The sequence below is a fragment of the Stegodyphus dumicola genome, chromosome 10 (genome assembly GCF_044657685.1).
Source record: "Stegodyphus dumicola isolate Sdum_Otavi_A_Nest chromosome 10, ASM4465768v1".
NCBI lineage: Eukaryota > Metazoa > Arthropoda > Arachnida > Araneae > Eresidae > Stegodyphus > Stegodyphus dumicola.
This window is the reverse complement of record NC_140777.1, coordinates 25780716-25797020: the sequence shown is the minus strand read 5'-3', so window position 1 is coordinate 25797020 and position 16305 is coordinate 25780716. Positions and strand designations below refer to the sequence as shown.

At 30.9% G+C, this 16305-nt stretch overlaps 1 protein-coding gene across 3 annotated transcripts in view; it reads right to left on the bottom strand.

Annotated features, from left to right (window-relative positions):
• Ctl2 (Choline transporter-like 2) overlaps nt 1-16305 on the bottom strand; it is a 149784-nt gene that overhangs the window by 9587 nt on the left and 123892 nt on the right. For all 3 annotated transcript variants that reach the window (XM_035365840.2, XM_035365841.2, XM_085824821.1), the window contains one exon: nt 4847-4931. In XM_035365840.2, the coding sequence (XP_035221731.1) occupies nt 4847-4931 (85 nt within the window). The remainder of the gene's footprint in view (nt 1-4846; nt 4932-16305) is intronic.

The following is a 16305-nucleotide window of genomic DNA, read 5'->3' as shown; positions in this document are numbered from 1 at the left end:
AAGGTATAGAGAGATCCTTAAAACCTCCAATTTTAGAAAGAGCGAAATTCTTATTTCACTCTATGAGTCATCAGTTTTTATTTATTTATTTATTTATTTATTTATTTTATATCAGAGGTGCTATTAGTCTGTCTTCACTTTTGTATCCTTATCACTTTTCTAATAAAAGGATTTTGCCAAGTGCTATCGCCATGTATTATTTTAAAAAACATAATATAGTAAATATAAAAAATGTATGGCATCACCTTAATACTTTATCAAAAATTCTAAAGGTATCCTGTTTTTAAACATCTTGTAACTTTTGTTGTTGAATTTTATGTTCTGTTAAGTTTGAAGAAAGTGATATTTAGTAAATAAAGTTAAATAGAAAAAAGTTACGTAAGTTGTCATGAAAACTGAATGTAGACATGATGAACTGAAAAACATTTATAGCAATTCTGAGCACTGTATCAGAAATTCTAAAATATGCTGCTTTTAAAAATTTTTATGATTTTGCTGTTGAATTTTATTTGCATGGGTGTGAAGAAAGTGACATTTAATAATAAAGTTAAAACAACACCCCCCCCCCAAAAAAAATTGTGCAGATTATCTTAAGAAAACTGAACGTTGAATATGATAAACTGAGATAAGACTGAAAAAAAAGAAAGAAAAGAAAACTGAATGCCAATACTTAACACTCAACTGGGAATTCAAATGCTGCTTTTAAAAATTTGGTGTTTTACTATTGAATTTTATGTAGTATAATTACGAAGAAATTGATTTTTAATAATAAAACATAAAAAAGTAAAATTGTTAAGCTAAAGAAGTGAGTCCAAGAGCCAACAATGCATCTTTAAAATTATGACACAGTATTACACAAGGCATAAAAAAATTCAATGCGGGATATAACGAATTTATCTTTTATATCAATACTGAAATTCAGTATTGCAGAATACAGCATTATCTTACACAGTCTGGATTTACCACAATTCAGCTAGAAAATTTCAAAACACATTAAATTTTAACTGAGCAAAATAAAAATAAATTAAAAAAATAGCACACACAATTATATCAATACATGAAAGTCATCAGTCCCTCCCCGTTGTTTTGTTTACTGTGGTTTTAAAATTATGTGATGTAATACATATTTCAATTTTCCCTGGAGTTCCACATTGTATAGCTATGCACACAGGCCATTTGCTTCCAAGCTCTGACAGCTATTGCTGGGAAATGTTAAAATATTAGATGGTTATGTGTTACCTGCAGGATAATGCTAGGGTTTCTATAAATTCTTTTATTACTACACTAAATATACACATATTTACATATAGTTCAGGAATGTTGATCACATCATTCATATTCTCTAGATTCTGTTTCTGGATTACAATCGTGCACCCTCTGTCAGTGGCTTTCCTACAATGCCATCTATTGGCTGATTACAAGAAGGTGGAAATAGCATTGATGAGGCATGCTCAGCATTGACTTTTATCTTGGTTTGAATGAATTAGATTTCATCTATGAAACCGAGTTCATTAAATCAAATGCTAACCAACAAGATAATGAAACACTTATTATTACAGATGAAGCGCAAGTTGATAAAGAATGGGAAGAGAACTTAGACATCAATGACTGAGGTAAGTCCTGCATAAAAGTTAACAATTGAATAATTATCAAAATTATTGCAATGGTAGAAATCTTGTCAGAGCATATGATGAAAATTGTTCCCACAACTGAATATAGCTTTAGAACTTATCAAATAATAAAACATGCAATTCACTGCCACAAAAGAAATGTATGTAGAGAAAAGCCACAGGAAAAAATATGCAGACATCAAAAAAATGAATTATGAAAAACATGCATTTTTAAAAAATATTTCAAATAAATGAATAATTATCAAAATTATTGCAATGGTAGAAATCTTGTCAGAGCATATGATGAAAATTGTTCCCACAACTGAATATAGCTTTAGAACTTATCAAATGATAAAACATGCAATTCACTGCCACAAAAGAAATGTATGTAGAGAAAAGCCACAGGAAAAAATATGCAGACATCAAAAAATGAATTATGAAAAACATGCATTTTTAAAAAATATTTCAAATAAAAACATTTGAATATATTAATCATGTTTTATTTATTGAAATTGAAAGGGGGAAAATTCTGGGGTTGGGGGAGGACAATTATTTATTTTATGTATTTAAGCTCTTCAATTAGTCTGAATAATGCAAGGTTAATATGTGCATAAATTCTGTCATTAAACTTTATTGTTGCTTAATTGTCATTAAACTTTACTGAGTGAAAATTATTTTAAAATCTTCAAGATCTCTTCTGTTGCAGAATATTTATAATATTCATTAAACAGATGCTCTAAAATAAATTTTGAATTTCATCTCATGAAAACCCAGTCTGCTGCATTTCTGTAATCAGTAATGTTCTATGATAGGACCAGATCATTTTCAGAGAAAATGAATGAAACTAAGAGTTTTGGAATGTACTGTATAGTAATTTTAATAGTTATAGTATTATATTATTATATTGTAGTACAAAATCAATCATTCTCACTGATAAATCCAATTGAACATTACAAAAAGGAAAAGTTTTATTTATTCAATAATTATACATGTGCTTTTAAATTAGATAAAATTTAACACCTTTCATTTGGTTGTGATTATAATTAAATAGTACATGCATTTTGAGATACAATGAGACATAGATCTACCTTCTTCAAGAAGTACTGTAATTTAAACTAATAATAGTCTTTGTTTATACTCTGAGAAATAATTATTAGAAGATGCTTAAAAAACTCCACATAAGAATTATTAATTGACCCATTCAGGGAATGAAATTTTAATAAAAATAAACTGAAAAAGAATTTAACATTATTACAATAATTGATACATTCATCTTAAATACTTTAGTGATACTAATTTTCATCAATTATTTACAGTTCCAACTTATTTATCTTCAACATGAAATATAACAAAATTATTTTTTCTAAGGAATTAAAATATATTCTTTTACTCTCCTCATTTTGTAATACTGGGGGGAAAAAAAAAAAACCTAAATTTGAAAAATATTGTTTTCAAATTTCTCCAAACAAATATTCTAAAACCAATGTATCGGTGCAATAGCAATCTGTTGACAGTATATGAATATTATTCAATATTCTTCAATTTATTTGGGTTAAATTAATTAAGACCTGTATGTACATTAGTTACGATCATAATTCAGATTTTCTCATAGTTAAAAAATATGATAATCAGCAAATAATTTATTGTAAATACATTATTACAATAAATTATTTGCTGATACAGCACAATTATACTTTCTAATGTCTAAAAATTTTTAAAATACAGATAGCCTAATTTCCTTTTTAATAATTTTAAACCTATCATCTAATTTTTGGTGACTACTCACACCACAAATGCATTATTTGCTGTTCTAAATAGTTCCCCATGCATTCATATTCTAAAATCCCCTCATACTCCACACTCACAAAATGCAGATGCAAGTTTTAATAAATTTTGATAAAATAAGGTGAAAATGATCAAAAAGAGAAAAAGACGACCTAGATGGTCATACAACTAATATCCCTTCCCCCCCCAAAAAAAATTTAAAAATAAACCGCATATTAATATTATTTTACACAACAAAATGTCCATAATAACTTATTTATCTTCAACATGAAATATAGTGTGCAAAAATTACATGAAATTATAAATGAAAAAATACATAATCATGAGAAAAAAAATGAATGAGGAAATATATATTGCATAGAATTTCTGTACAAAATAAGTTTTGTTAAAAAAATAGTCTTAATTCCAGAAGCATATACAGCCAATTTTGATTTAAAATAATTTTTGCACTTGTCTAAAATTTCCAAATACCCCCTTTTTTCTTACTTTATTAAAGAAATTTTCCTGAGGGTGAACTAATCTAATGATTGTCTTTAAATAACATACGAATCTTGTTCACATGCAAATAGAAATTATATTTGCTTCAAACACTGCAGTAATACAGCCCTAACACCCAACAAAATATATGAGCAAACTGTAATCAATAAATAAAAAATCTCTCGACTTGGAAAAGAAATCTCAGAATAAAACTCAGTGTTCTTAATGTTTCTATAAGTTTCATACATGATTCAGGAGAAATAATATCAAATGCTATCCATAATCATTTTTGGAAACATGATTTTTATTATAACATGAATTTGAATACAATCTACATAACACAGAAAATTGAAGAAAATTCTGCCAAAAGCTATAATTAAATTTCACATTATGTGTTTATTGACACTGATCTATTTACCTTAAGAGTAAAATGTGACGTATGAGTAACGAAACAAGCACTGGACTCAGTGCTGGGGAGAGGGGACTAATCATAATCCCAAATACCCTTTCTACTTTGAAATTTGCCAAACTCTTAGCAATGTATGACAAAGAAAATGAAGCATTTTGTAAAATCTTGATAAGGGAATTTATGGAATTAAATTTGAAAGAAATGCCAATTATAGCATTAGTTTTTTGCACAAAGTTAATTTTTAAAATTTCCATCATTTACTTTACACAACTAAATATTAAAAATTCAAAAGAAATTCTAATTATAGCATGAGATTAGTTTGTTAAACAAAATTAATTTTTAAAATTTACATCATTTGCTTTTTACATAAAATTAAACAACTAAAACTTTATAATGTTATAGTTTCCCAATAGATAATGTCTGTTTTGTGAGTTTTGCTGTTAGTCCTGCATCAGATCAGATCCAGCTGAATCTTTGCTAATAAATTAACTACAACATTTACTTCAAATAAAAAATTAATATTTATATTTTAGAAACTAATGAATGTTAAACATGATGGACTTACAAAAACAGAGGAACAGAGTATCCACAGCCATTCCATATACACTGAAAAATCCTGAGGCTATAATGTAAGCACCAAAGGTGATGAACTGCAGATGGAGAAATAATTAATAGCTTAAATAAGAAATATAAATTTAACAGGAAATTATTTTTGTTATCAAATTATATTTATACAGACAGAAGCATCAAATTCTTTTAAATAATTTAATCACTAAAAAAATAAGTTATGACAAACACTTGAGAGCTTTCTGCATCATGAAAAATACTTTTTGGTAGACATTTTAAGAGAAACTGGTTAACCCTTTCCGGCGCAGTGTGTTTGGTATAAACACACACCAAAAATATTCCCTCTTTAGACACTGAAAATAATCGATAAATGTCACAAAAACTACACTAACGGTTACTTTAATCTCTTTTATGAATAATAGATGGCAGTACCACACAAGCAAATCATTAACGTTGAGATATATTCTGTTTTTAAAGACACTGATTTTTCAGAGAAAAGTTTCATATTTTTTTTTTAATATAAAGAGTATCAATGAAAAAAATCTTTATATAATTTTGTTGTTCATATGCTAATCTGCCTATTCTGTATTACTTTTAATTTTTATCTTTGAAATATTGCACATAGTGAAGCCTTCAGTGTATGGTGTGTTCGTACTGAACACACTGTACTGGTAGTGCCTGTCACGTGGGAGTGAGTCACAGAATCTGGTCTCGTGCTTCAAACATGAGAAAGGCTGAAAGTGCAGATTTATTTATTATTTGTTTTTATTCTTTTCTGGTTTTGGTTTTGAAGATCCCGGTGCTTTGTTTTCACTTAACTATTTGATTTTCAGTGAGAGCAGACCCTTTTTTTCTCTTGCTTTCATTGTGCGTAATTTGCTTAGTTTTGATTTCTGTAGATTTTTATTTGTATATATATATATATATTTAATAATTATTTTTTCTAGTCAATAATTAATTGTAAATATTATAGTATTTTAATTATTTTTCTTATAAATTTTTAAACTGTGTAAATGGCTTGGAGAGGTCTCTGCATTGCCGAAGAAATGAGTTTCCTTTTTTTTTTCGCGGTTTTTTTTTTTTGGGGGGGGGAGCGTAGAGTAGCAGGCCTCCCAGTGGTGCACCCTGGGTTATGCTAAATCTGCTACAAAGATCAGAGTCTACTGTTTTTAAATCATAGACAAAGTATTTTACTGTAATACATACTTCACAGCAATGCTCACCTATCACAGCTCGTGCTTCGGACACACCCATAAAATGGAAACGGTTTGTGCTATCTTTGTAAAACTATACCTGCATACTCTCCTAGGCCTAAATAGACCGCCTACAATTTTCTTGGGTAAAATTCCAACTTAAGTAACGTGCCGGAAAGGCTTAAAAAACTCTCCATATGAACAGATTTCTCAGATCCAAGAACTAGCCTTCATTCCTAAACAGTTTGCATGAGTAAGCATTAACAGAAAATAATTAAAATTAATCACGAAAATGTAAAAATTTACAAGGAATCTATACATATTTAAAATTCAAAATAGATTACTTCTAAATCAGACATTACAAAACTTGAAAATTAAAATACAAAACACAAAATTATTCAGAACGAAATATTTCAAGTTTGAAGTAATTCAATACTGTGCCATCACCTGTGTAACACAATATACATTTAAATCAAAATTTAAAGCCCTCGATTAATGCGATACATTTCTGCCTCATTCTTTTCTTCATATTTTTGAAGAACTCCTTCCCCAAAGATTTTACTCAAGAGGCTACTCATTACGATAAGATTAACAAAAATCAAAATCTATATATGTAAGATAAAAAATATGTAAATCAAAATTCTAACAGTAATCTGCAATAGTCCCTTAACATTTTTTTAATTTGGCTATTTCTCTTTTCTGTGCAAAAAATGGTAACTTCTTCTAATAAAACTCTTCTAATAAACTTCATCATTTCCAAATTAATCCATGTCATATGATCGTACATAATATTGCTGATGAAGGTACTTCATGTGCTCCATTTTTGGCAACTAGAACACTGCGAACATTAGCAGAAGATGAACAAGGGAAATTTCCTCAGGCATCGAAGGCACATATAAATGCTTTAGCTAATCGCAAACATCAAATTTGAAATTAATAATATTGGGAACCAGAATTTTTGGCTCTGTCCCATGCTTTCTTCAGATACTTTCCTGCTTTATTTGTATATTCTTCCTGCTTTATTTGTATATTGTAAGTCTGAAGTAATTCAATACTGTGTCATCACCTGTGTAATACGATATACATTTAAATCAAAATTTAAAGCCCTCGATTAATGCAACACATTTCTGCCTCATTCTTTTCTTCGTATTTTTGAAGACCCCCCCCCAAAGATTTTACTCAAGAGGCTACTCATTACGATAAGATTAAAAAAGAAAATCAAAATCTATATATGTAAGATAAAAAATATGTAAATCAAAATTCTAACAGTAATCTGCAATAGTCCCTTAACATTATTTTAATTTGGCTATTTCTCTTTTCTGTGCAAAAAATGGTAACTGCTTCTAATAAACTTCATCATTTCCAAATTAATCAATGTCGTATGATCGTACGTAATATTGCTGATGAAGGTCCTTATATAAATGCTTTAGCTAATTGCAAACATCAAATTTGAAATTAATAATATTGGGAACCAGACCTTTTGGCTCTGTCCCATGCTTTCTTCAGATACTTTCCTGCTTTATTTGCTTCCTGTTAGGATGTCTTCATTTGCCTCGCTCTTTCATCCATTGTATTTGTTTTGTATTAATGTACTGTTATGTATTGATAAAGAACTAGTGCACAGTGCACCCAAAAAGATGTATAAATAAGAATTAACATCTCAAGAGTTGACTGCTCAGAAATAAAATATGTTAAACAATCATGATAATTGCATTTGACTGCAACAACATACAGGGTTCATAGCCACATTTTAGTTAAAAAAATAAGCACCTATAAGCACTTTTCAAGCACATTTTAAGAAAAAAATAAGCACCTGTCTAATTACATTATACACAACTGCATAAACCTTAAAAGAAAAATTAGACTTGCAATTTAAAATATGAGCAATGCAATATTTATTAAGAGAATGAGCATTACCTCAACCATGGAAAACAATTAACTTTTTTTTTTAATTTTAAATGACAGTTCAATTTACAGAATTAGTTTACAATGAGAGAAAAAAAAACTATGCAGAACTAAACTATATTACAAGATTTAATGATGAAATTTCAGTTCAAAATATAGAAAATAAATAATAATAAGCCATATCAATTGTATTCGCTTAGCACCTAATAATAAATACAATTTGTTTTTCCACTCATATTAATATTTAAATAATTTAACTTAAATAAAAATTCTGAACATTTTCTAAATTTTCATTGCATAACAGTTTTCCCTTAACATATATTCCAAGCAAAGTAATTTTAAAAAAAGAGGAACATTTCTGAAACCAGGAGACGGGAAATTGCTTCATGTAGTCATCCTTTAACAGTAAACGCTTAACTAACCCGCATACTCGGAAATTGCCGAATATTCCGTATAGTCGGGCGTAACTGGAAAAAGAGGAGGGGGGAGGAGATTGTAGCCGTTCTTTAGATTTCTCGGCTAAATAAAAGATTTTGACATTTCGATATGTGCATCATAAAAATTGACCAACGGAACTGAGAAATATTCTGCTTAGAAAGAACGGTAAAACTTTTTTAAGTGTTCATAAATAAATCTCAGACTGAACATCAAAATTAATTATCTCTGCAAAATACCGCAAACGTTATTGCGCAATACGTGCGGCGTAATTCTTCCATACGTGATATTACGCAATCGGAATCGGAATCAACAGCTGCCACTATTCGGAGAATAAGGAACTAAATAAAGGGAAAGAAAGAGCCTTACTAATCTGGGGTGTTTTTGATTCTAATTTTGAACAGACCGTTAAATTTCCGAAATAGAATCATTCTTCGCTTGGGTTGGGTAGACGGCAAAACTTTTAATCCTATTCAATCCAGGACGCCTATTCTATGATCACTGGATCTGTCTACAACTTGAGCGAACAATATTGACTCAAAAAAAACCGGTATGGACACGCATCACAACTTATCGGAGAAAGCCATTCTGTGGTCCTCAGTTGGTGGGCGGGTGGGTCCATTTGACTTTACTGAAAGGGGACAAGGCTTCAAGGAGCTTTAGACCAATCGCAGTACAGACGAGTGACGAAATTTATAGCGCGCGCTGACTGAAGTTCTATCAATATTCTCCCATTATTTCACTAACTCACACGCTGCATTTGTAATTCGAAAAAAATTGCACAAAACAGTATTATGACCACCACGCAGCGGAACATGCTGCTGTGTTATGTGAAGGAAAATCCCGTTTTATAAGGTGAAAGTTAATGCAGGAATTTAGAGCTAAGAAATAAAGAGTGATATGGGATACCACGAAAGCAATGGTAAATAGATAAGAGTAGATGAATTAAGCTTACTTCAAATCCTTTTAGAAATAAACAATTTTAATCATTTAAATTTATAATATGATTAATTTGCATTACAATCTAATAGCAATTTTTTTTTTTTTAATAAATTCCATGCTTACATTAAAACTGTTTCCCCGCAATTTACAGTTACTATTGGAAAAATATTTCTTTAAATAAGAAATTAGAAAGAAAATATTTCTTCCCTTTTTTTATTTTCTTTTTCTATGAAAATTATTTCTTTTCCGAAAGAAATAATTTTCATAGAAAAATTCATTCGCTATGGCCGATTGCTGCTGCATTCCACTATCACACACGCATCAAAATGCTATATTTTAAATAATTTATTCTATAATTAACATGATAGAAAATATTTTTTCAATATAAAATATTTAACCAAAATTAAACTAATCTATCCTGTATGTGTGATTAATTCGTTTTGCAATTTTTGTCACAAAATTACTAATACCTTTTTTTAATATTACATTGCTGTTATTTTAATTTTATATATATATAAGAACTGCTCAGTTTAAATATTCTTCCTTCTCAAAAGATTTTATTCTGTGAAAATAATTAAAAGATATTTTCACAATGCAAGTACTAAAGTAAAAATAATCAGTGTAGGTCTCCTGCAGTTGAAGTCCTTGTCAAACCAGCGTTTCGACACATTTTAAATAGAAAACTAATAATAATCAATATCTCTTTTACACTATAAAAATGAGAATGCTGTGAACAGTAATTTTTTTTTAAATTTAAATTTGCAAAGAAACTATGATTTTTTTTTAATATTAGAGTAGGTTACAAAAGTACTATTCTATGAACAAACCCTCAGTCTTATAGCATTGTTACTTTATAGCATAATACAATAATAATGCAGTATAATTCTGCTAACAAGTCCACCAGCTGCTGAGTGGTAGAGTCGCTGAACGCAGGTAGTTTGGTCCGAGGTTCGAATCCCGCGAACGAGCTGGCCGGCGTTTTCGAGGCCCATGTGTAACGTGTATACGAGCCAGTTTTCCCTAGAAAGTCCTCACTTAGTGTGTGTGTGTGTGTTTAATTATGGCAAAGCACACGAGGGCTATCTGTCTAAGGGGAGGGATGCCTTCGTGGAGAACTTTCTAAGGAAAACTGGATCGTATACACGTTACACATGGAGGAAAACCATGAAAACGCCCAAGCAGCCAGCCCGTTCGCGGGATTCGAACCTCGGACCGAACTACCAGTGTTCAGCGACTTGACCGCTCGGCCGCTGATGGGCAGTCCTCACTTAGAAACCAGTTTTAAAATGTAATAAAATTTCAGATTTTTTATTACTCCCAAAGGGTCATTTTTTTAACGTTTTGCGTGTTACCTTTATTTATTAAATGTCATGTTTTTCGCACTTAAACCATAAAATTCAATTCAACAACAATATCATATAATTTAAAAAAGCATAGCTTTAGAATTTCCGATGCATAGTCTCGCGCGCTAGAGATGAAAATGTTTTTTTCCTCTTTTTTTTTTTCCCCGTACAATGTTGTCATTGCTCGCTTTGAAATCGTTGGGTTTCTTAATCAAAAACTCATAAATGCTTTACAAAATATGAAATAGATAATAAAACAAATTCCCGGTTCCAAATTTGGGCCTCCAGATGCCTATATTAGGATGGAGGATTACGCTATTCAGAATTTCATGGCTCTAGGTACCGTTGTTTTATCACAGTGAGCGAAACATTCATACATTCTGCAGATTCCTCATTATTTAATTTGTTTAAATATAATAGAGTGCGATAATACTTGGTGGCAACGATTTGAAAAGTGAAACGCCCTTTATTGTGAAACGTCACAAAATGGCAAAACGAAATTAATAGGCCCTCTGTGCTAAAACTTATTTTTAAATGTATCACACTAGTAGTAGTACAGCTACTGAGAAAAATATTATACATCTATTTTATAGCTTTATAATTTTTTATTTTTATTTTACAGTAGTGTGAATTTCGCGTAATAATGAACGACATTCCTTTTTGTGTTCACAGTATTATTCGTAAGGTATTCAACTGTTAGATTTTAAAGTAAACGTAATTCTTGCTGCACATAAATCGAGTAGAAGCTTATCGGATGTCTATATTTGTATTAAATGAAGAAGGTTTATGCGCCTGATAAACTTATTAAGCTTCTACATTTTTAAAGCATACAATTACAATTTATATCTATAATTTCAGGAATAGTATAACCTTTCTTTCAATAGAAATTGCGTTCTTGTTTCTGAATGTGGCTCCAAATACTCTCTCGGTTCATTGCAAATTAAAATAACTATAAATTTTGGCAATCTGACATACGCAATAAAAACATCTTTTGGCAGAGCAAAAGCATCAATATATTTTCTATAAATTCGCCACCGATTCAGAGATCTACGACCGTATTCTTCGTTTAAGTATGAAAAAAAATCAGCGGTGAAAACACATACAAAGCCAATGTCTACTTGGTACGTCAACTGCACAACCCTGATTGACGACACGGCAACACTTTTTCACGCGCTTTCGACAACTTCCGTACTCAGAGAATATAGGATGTCGGGCAGACCTGTTTTTTACTAGCAGCGACATCTGGCGGCCCACAACTTGCTGTCGACTCTCGCAGCGTAGAATAACCGTCCAGATTGGACAGTGACAAAAAAAAAGTTTGCTACTTCAATATTAGAGATTTTGCGGAGAAAGGGGAGAACCTCCCAACCTCCGTATTGTATAATGTATTGGAAAAAAAAAAAAAATATTATTATGACTATTCGATTACTTTCCTTTTATTTAAGCCATTCTAAATATTATTCCTTAGAAAGCTAATCTGTGTAAAAATACACCCATTTTTGGAAGTTTATCTAAACTTCAGCAGCTACTGCAACTATATTATTATAATATTCATACATATGCTCATAATATAAATTTTCTACGGTTTTCGCAATTCTTTGACCAATAGAAGGACGTGCACCTGTCTGTACTCTAGCGCGCACCATAGGTTACATTAATGCAGAGAAAGGGGGAAAAGCTATTTCCGGGAGTATGATTCACCATCTGACTTTCCATATAAAGAAGAAAAGTTGTTTATATAGTTCCGGCTTTGGTACGGGGGGAGAAAATGCGCGTTCATTAAAAAAAGCACTAAAAGCAAAAAATAAGCACTGAAAACAAAATAATAAGGGCTTTAAAGAAAAAGTAAGCACCTATAAGAGCCTTTATATTTTATTTTCAAATATAAGGAATTATAAGCACTTTTTTTTTTTTTTTCGTAAAGACCGCTACGAACCCTGTACATACCCTTACCATCTACAACCTCAAATATGATTGAAAGTATTTGTACCTTCTCTGCACACTAAATTTTCAATGATTATTAAGAAATAAAAAAATAAGAAAGAAATAAAAATGTAACGAAATCCTTAAGAAATAAAAATGTAATGAAACAAGCTACATCTTTTGTTCTGGAAAAAAATTGAAATTCAAATAGTCAAAACTGTGGCATTTATTTATCTTTCAAATTAAATTTTATATGAATGATTATCTTTTTCATCTATTTTTCAAATCAAACAACATGCTATTTATTATATAAACATGCAGAAAAATCGGGAGTTAAAAAAAAGTTAAACTGCTGTAGTCGAACAGTGGGTGCGATTTTCACAGGTACTTCTGAACTCTCTTTTGAACAGCATGGCTACTCATTGTGCGTATTGTCTGTCAGAAGCGATACTAGCCACATTTTCACTGCCATCTTTAAACTTCAAGTTTGGACCACATTGGACTTTTGGCCTTAACTCTTGCTAATGAATAGCCTTTTCATTTTTGTTTTGTACACATTGTCTTATAATAAACTACAGTGAAAATCCTTTAACACGAAATTGAGGGTACTGAAATATTTTTTCGTGTTGAAGGATATTGCAAAAAAACATATATTAAAAAAAATGAAGTTTATTAGAGTACATTTTATTTACATAGATATGTATGTATGTATGCACGTATTTAATAAAAATGAATGAAACAAGAACTTAATTTAAAATTAAATTTTCAAGTTTTTTGAAAAATAAAACATTTATTGAGTTTCTAGAAAGTAATTTGATATTTTTCTTTGCATTGTGTTTTTGTAGCATCAAATTGTTCAAAGTCATTCATTTTTTAAAATTTATTTCATCATTGGAATGTGTGTCAAAATAACTGGGCATACTTTCCATGATATTCCTCATTTCGAAGCACCCATTAGCAGTAAAGTCTCTGAACACTGGTAGTTTGGTCCGAATCCCGCGAATGGGCTGGCTGCATGGGTGTTTTCGTGGTTTTCCCCATGTATAACATATATCCCCATGTGTAACATATATCCCATGTGAAGGGAAACTGACTCATGTATATATATCTTCGAAAGTCCTCCACGAAGGCATCCCTCCCCTTAGGCAGATAGCCCACGAGGCTTTGCCATAATCACACACACCACTCCCACCTCATTTTGGATGGCATGGGAACAGGAGCTGCGTTATTCATTCCATTTCATCATCAGAATCTGCATCAATGATACTTTTTTAGCTTTGAAAAAACTCCAAAATGTCTTTGTCTGCCATAATTGGGGCTGTACACACATTATCATCATCTACTGCAATGACTTCTTCCAATGATACAGTAGAACAGTATAATAATACATAAACTTTCTCAATTATTTCATTAAGTGTCAGCTCTTTCAATATCCCATCCTCCTTCTCCATTTCTTTTGATGCCAAAGAATCCGATACTTTTGAGAAACCTGCATGAAGAAAACGATTTTCAATCGTTCTTGGAATCGCTGAATTCCATGCAGAATGCAACATAAGAAAGGCATCTAATAAATTGATCTAGAAATCTTCATTTGCTTTGATTGCAAGTAAATATTTTCGAAGCAAATGTTTTTGGTAGAAAAATTTCATGTTTTGTAGAATCCCTTGATCACAAAGCTGCAAAACACTTGTTATATTCGGAGGCAAAGAGATAAGCTTTAAAGTTGCAATACAACTTTGAGGTGGACAATTATCAATCATCATTGCAACCTTATACTTTTCTTGTAAGAATCGCTCATCTAATATTATGATCCAATCAGTGAACATCATAGCTACCATCCATGCCTCCCCCTTTTTTTGTCTGTATATTTCACCGGTAATGTTCTTAGATTCTTAAAACACAATGGTTTCCAACTTTTATAACAACTATAATAACAAATAGGGGTAGTTTTTTAGACCCATCCAACTTGCATCCTACCAATACCTTAATCCATTCTTTAGACAGTTTCCCTCTTGAACACGATTGTCCCTTAAATGATAAAGTTTTACTGGGTACGCAGCGGTAAAATAACCCAGTTCCATCCTTGTTGAAGACATCTTTCGCTTCATATTTTTCAAATATTTAAAGCAACATAGACTGAAGCCAATTTGCTGTCATGGTCGGCAAAACTTAATTAGCTTCACTGCAACATTTTTTAGTACTATGCCATTTCTTTTCTTGAAATGTTCCAACCATCCTGGATTTGCAGAAAATCTAATACATATTTGTTTAGCAAGTTCATTGCTTATTTCTTGCTTTAAAGGTCCTGATATGGGAGCATTCTGATATCTTGCTTGTTTGAACCAAACAAGTAAAACTGTCTCTAAATCCTTGGTGTTTGGCCGTTCTCATACGTTTTCGCTCTGGCTGAAACTTACTCCGTTCAAACATTTTCTTAATTTGCTCTCTTTCTTTAATTATTGTTGATATGTAGAGTTAGCAATACTAAAATCTTTACAGACTTCCGTTTTTGTCTTCTGTTTGTGATCAATCACCTTAAGAAGCTCCATCTTCATTTTAAGACAAAGAGCAGTTTGCCACTGTGCTCGTAAAAAAATTCTTCTAAAATAAAAATGCAAACCAAACTCACTGATTTCACTGAAACTCACTGACTCACTGATACGGTGTACATGTCCCTGAATTCAATTGATGAGAGATAAGATGTTTTTGTGTGGCGTTTGTATGAAAGTAGGTTGAAAGTAGCTTAGATAAACAAAATTGGCTCGTGTCACAGGCTATTCCGAGGTTATTTCAAAACAAAGTTAACCTCCTTTCTATGAAACATGTGAAACCAACTCTCTTTCATTTCACACCTCTCTTAAATCTCGCCTGTGTGGCTGGTGTTTTTCTGTGTTACACGATTTTCATTTCATGTTAAGAGAAAAAAAAGGTGCATGAAAATACATACAGTCAAAAGTCGTTAATCCGGACACATCGAGACTTCAACGATTCTGGATTATCGAATTTTACGGATTATAGATCATCAGTTTAAATCTGGTAAGATGGCATGCAGAAATTATAAAATTAAAAATATGAAACCATAATTTATGAAATAAAGAACAATTATGATCTAAAGGGTATCAAAATTTACAAAAAAAAAAAGCTTAATATTTGTTTACTTTATTAAACATTTCTTTCAATGTAAGTTGTTTAGGTTGCTTCGTTTTTTTATGTGATAATACTTTCTCTTTAATTCTATAAACATACATAATTTCTTCTTCAGTTACAAAGTTCCACTGTTCAAGTCCTATAATTGCTGTGTCGAGAATACCGACTAATTTGTCAATCGAAATTTTTTCGTTTTCAATAACCTCTGTGTCACTTTCTTAGCTATTGGAAGCGAATTATAATGACGAGGAATTTGATTTTAATCATATCAAAGACGGAGTACATTGAGATGAAATACTATATTTAGTAAGGAATTATAAGCCAAATAAAATAAAAACATCTGCCCTGAAGATAAGGATAGTGCTGACAAATCAACTTCCAATTCATTGCGCGCCATGGCGTTCCTCCCCGCCGCAGAGAAGCGCGAAATTGATAAACAGATTTCGGAATGGTTAGATAATCAAAGGATGCCTTTATCCATTTTTTGCAGCAATTCCACTTTTTGTTTAATGGACTTCTAAACATACTTCCGCTTTGCAGATCCTTTACATATTAGTAAATATATATCG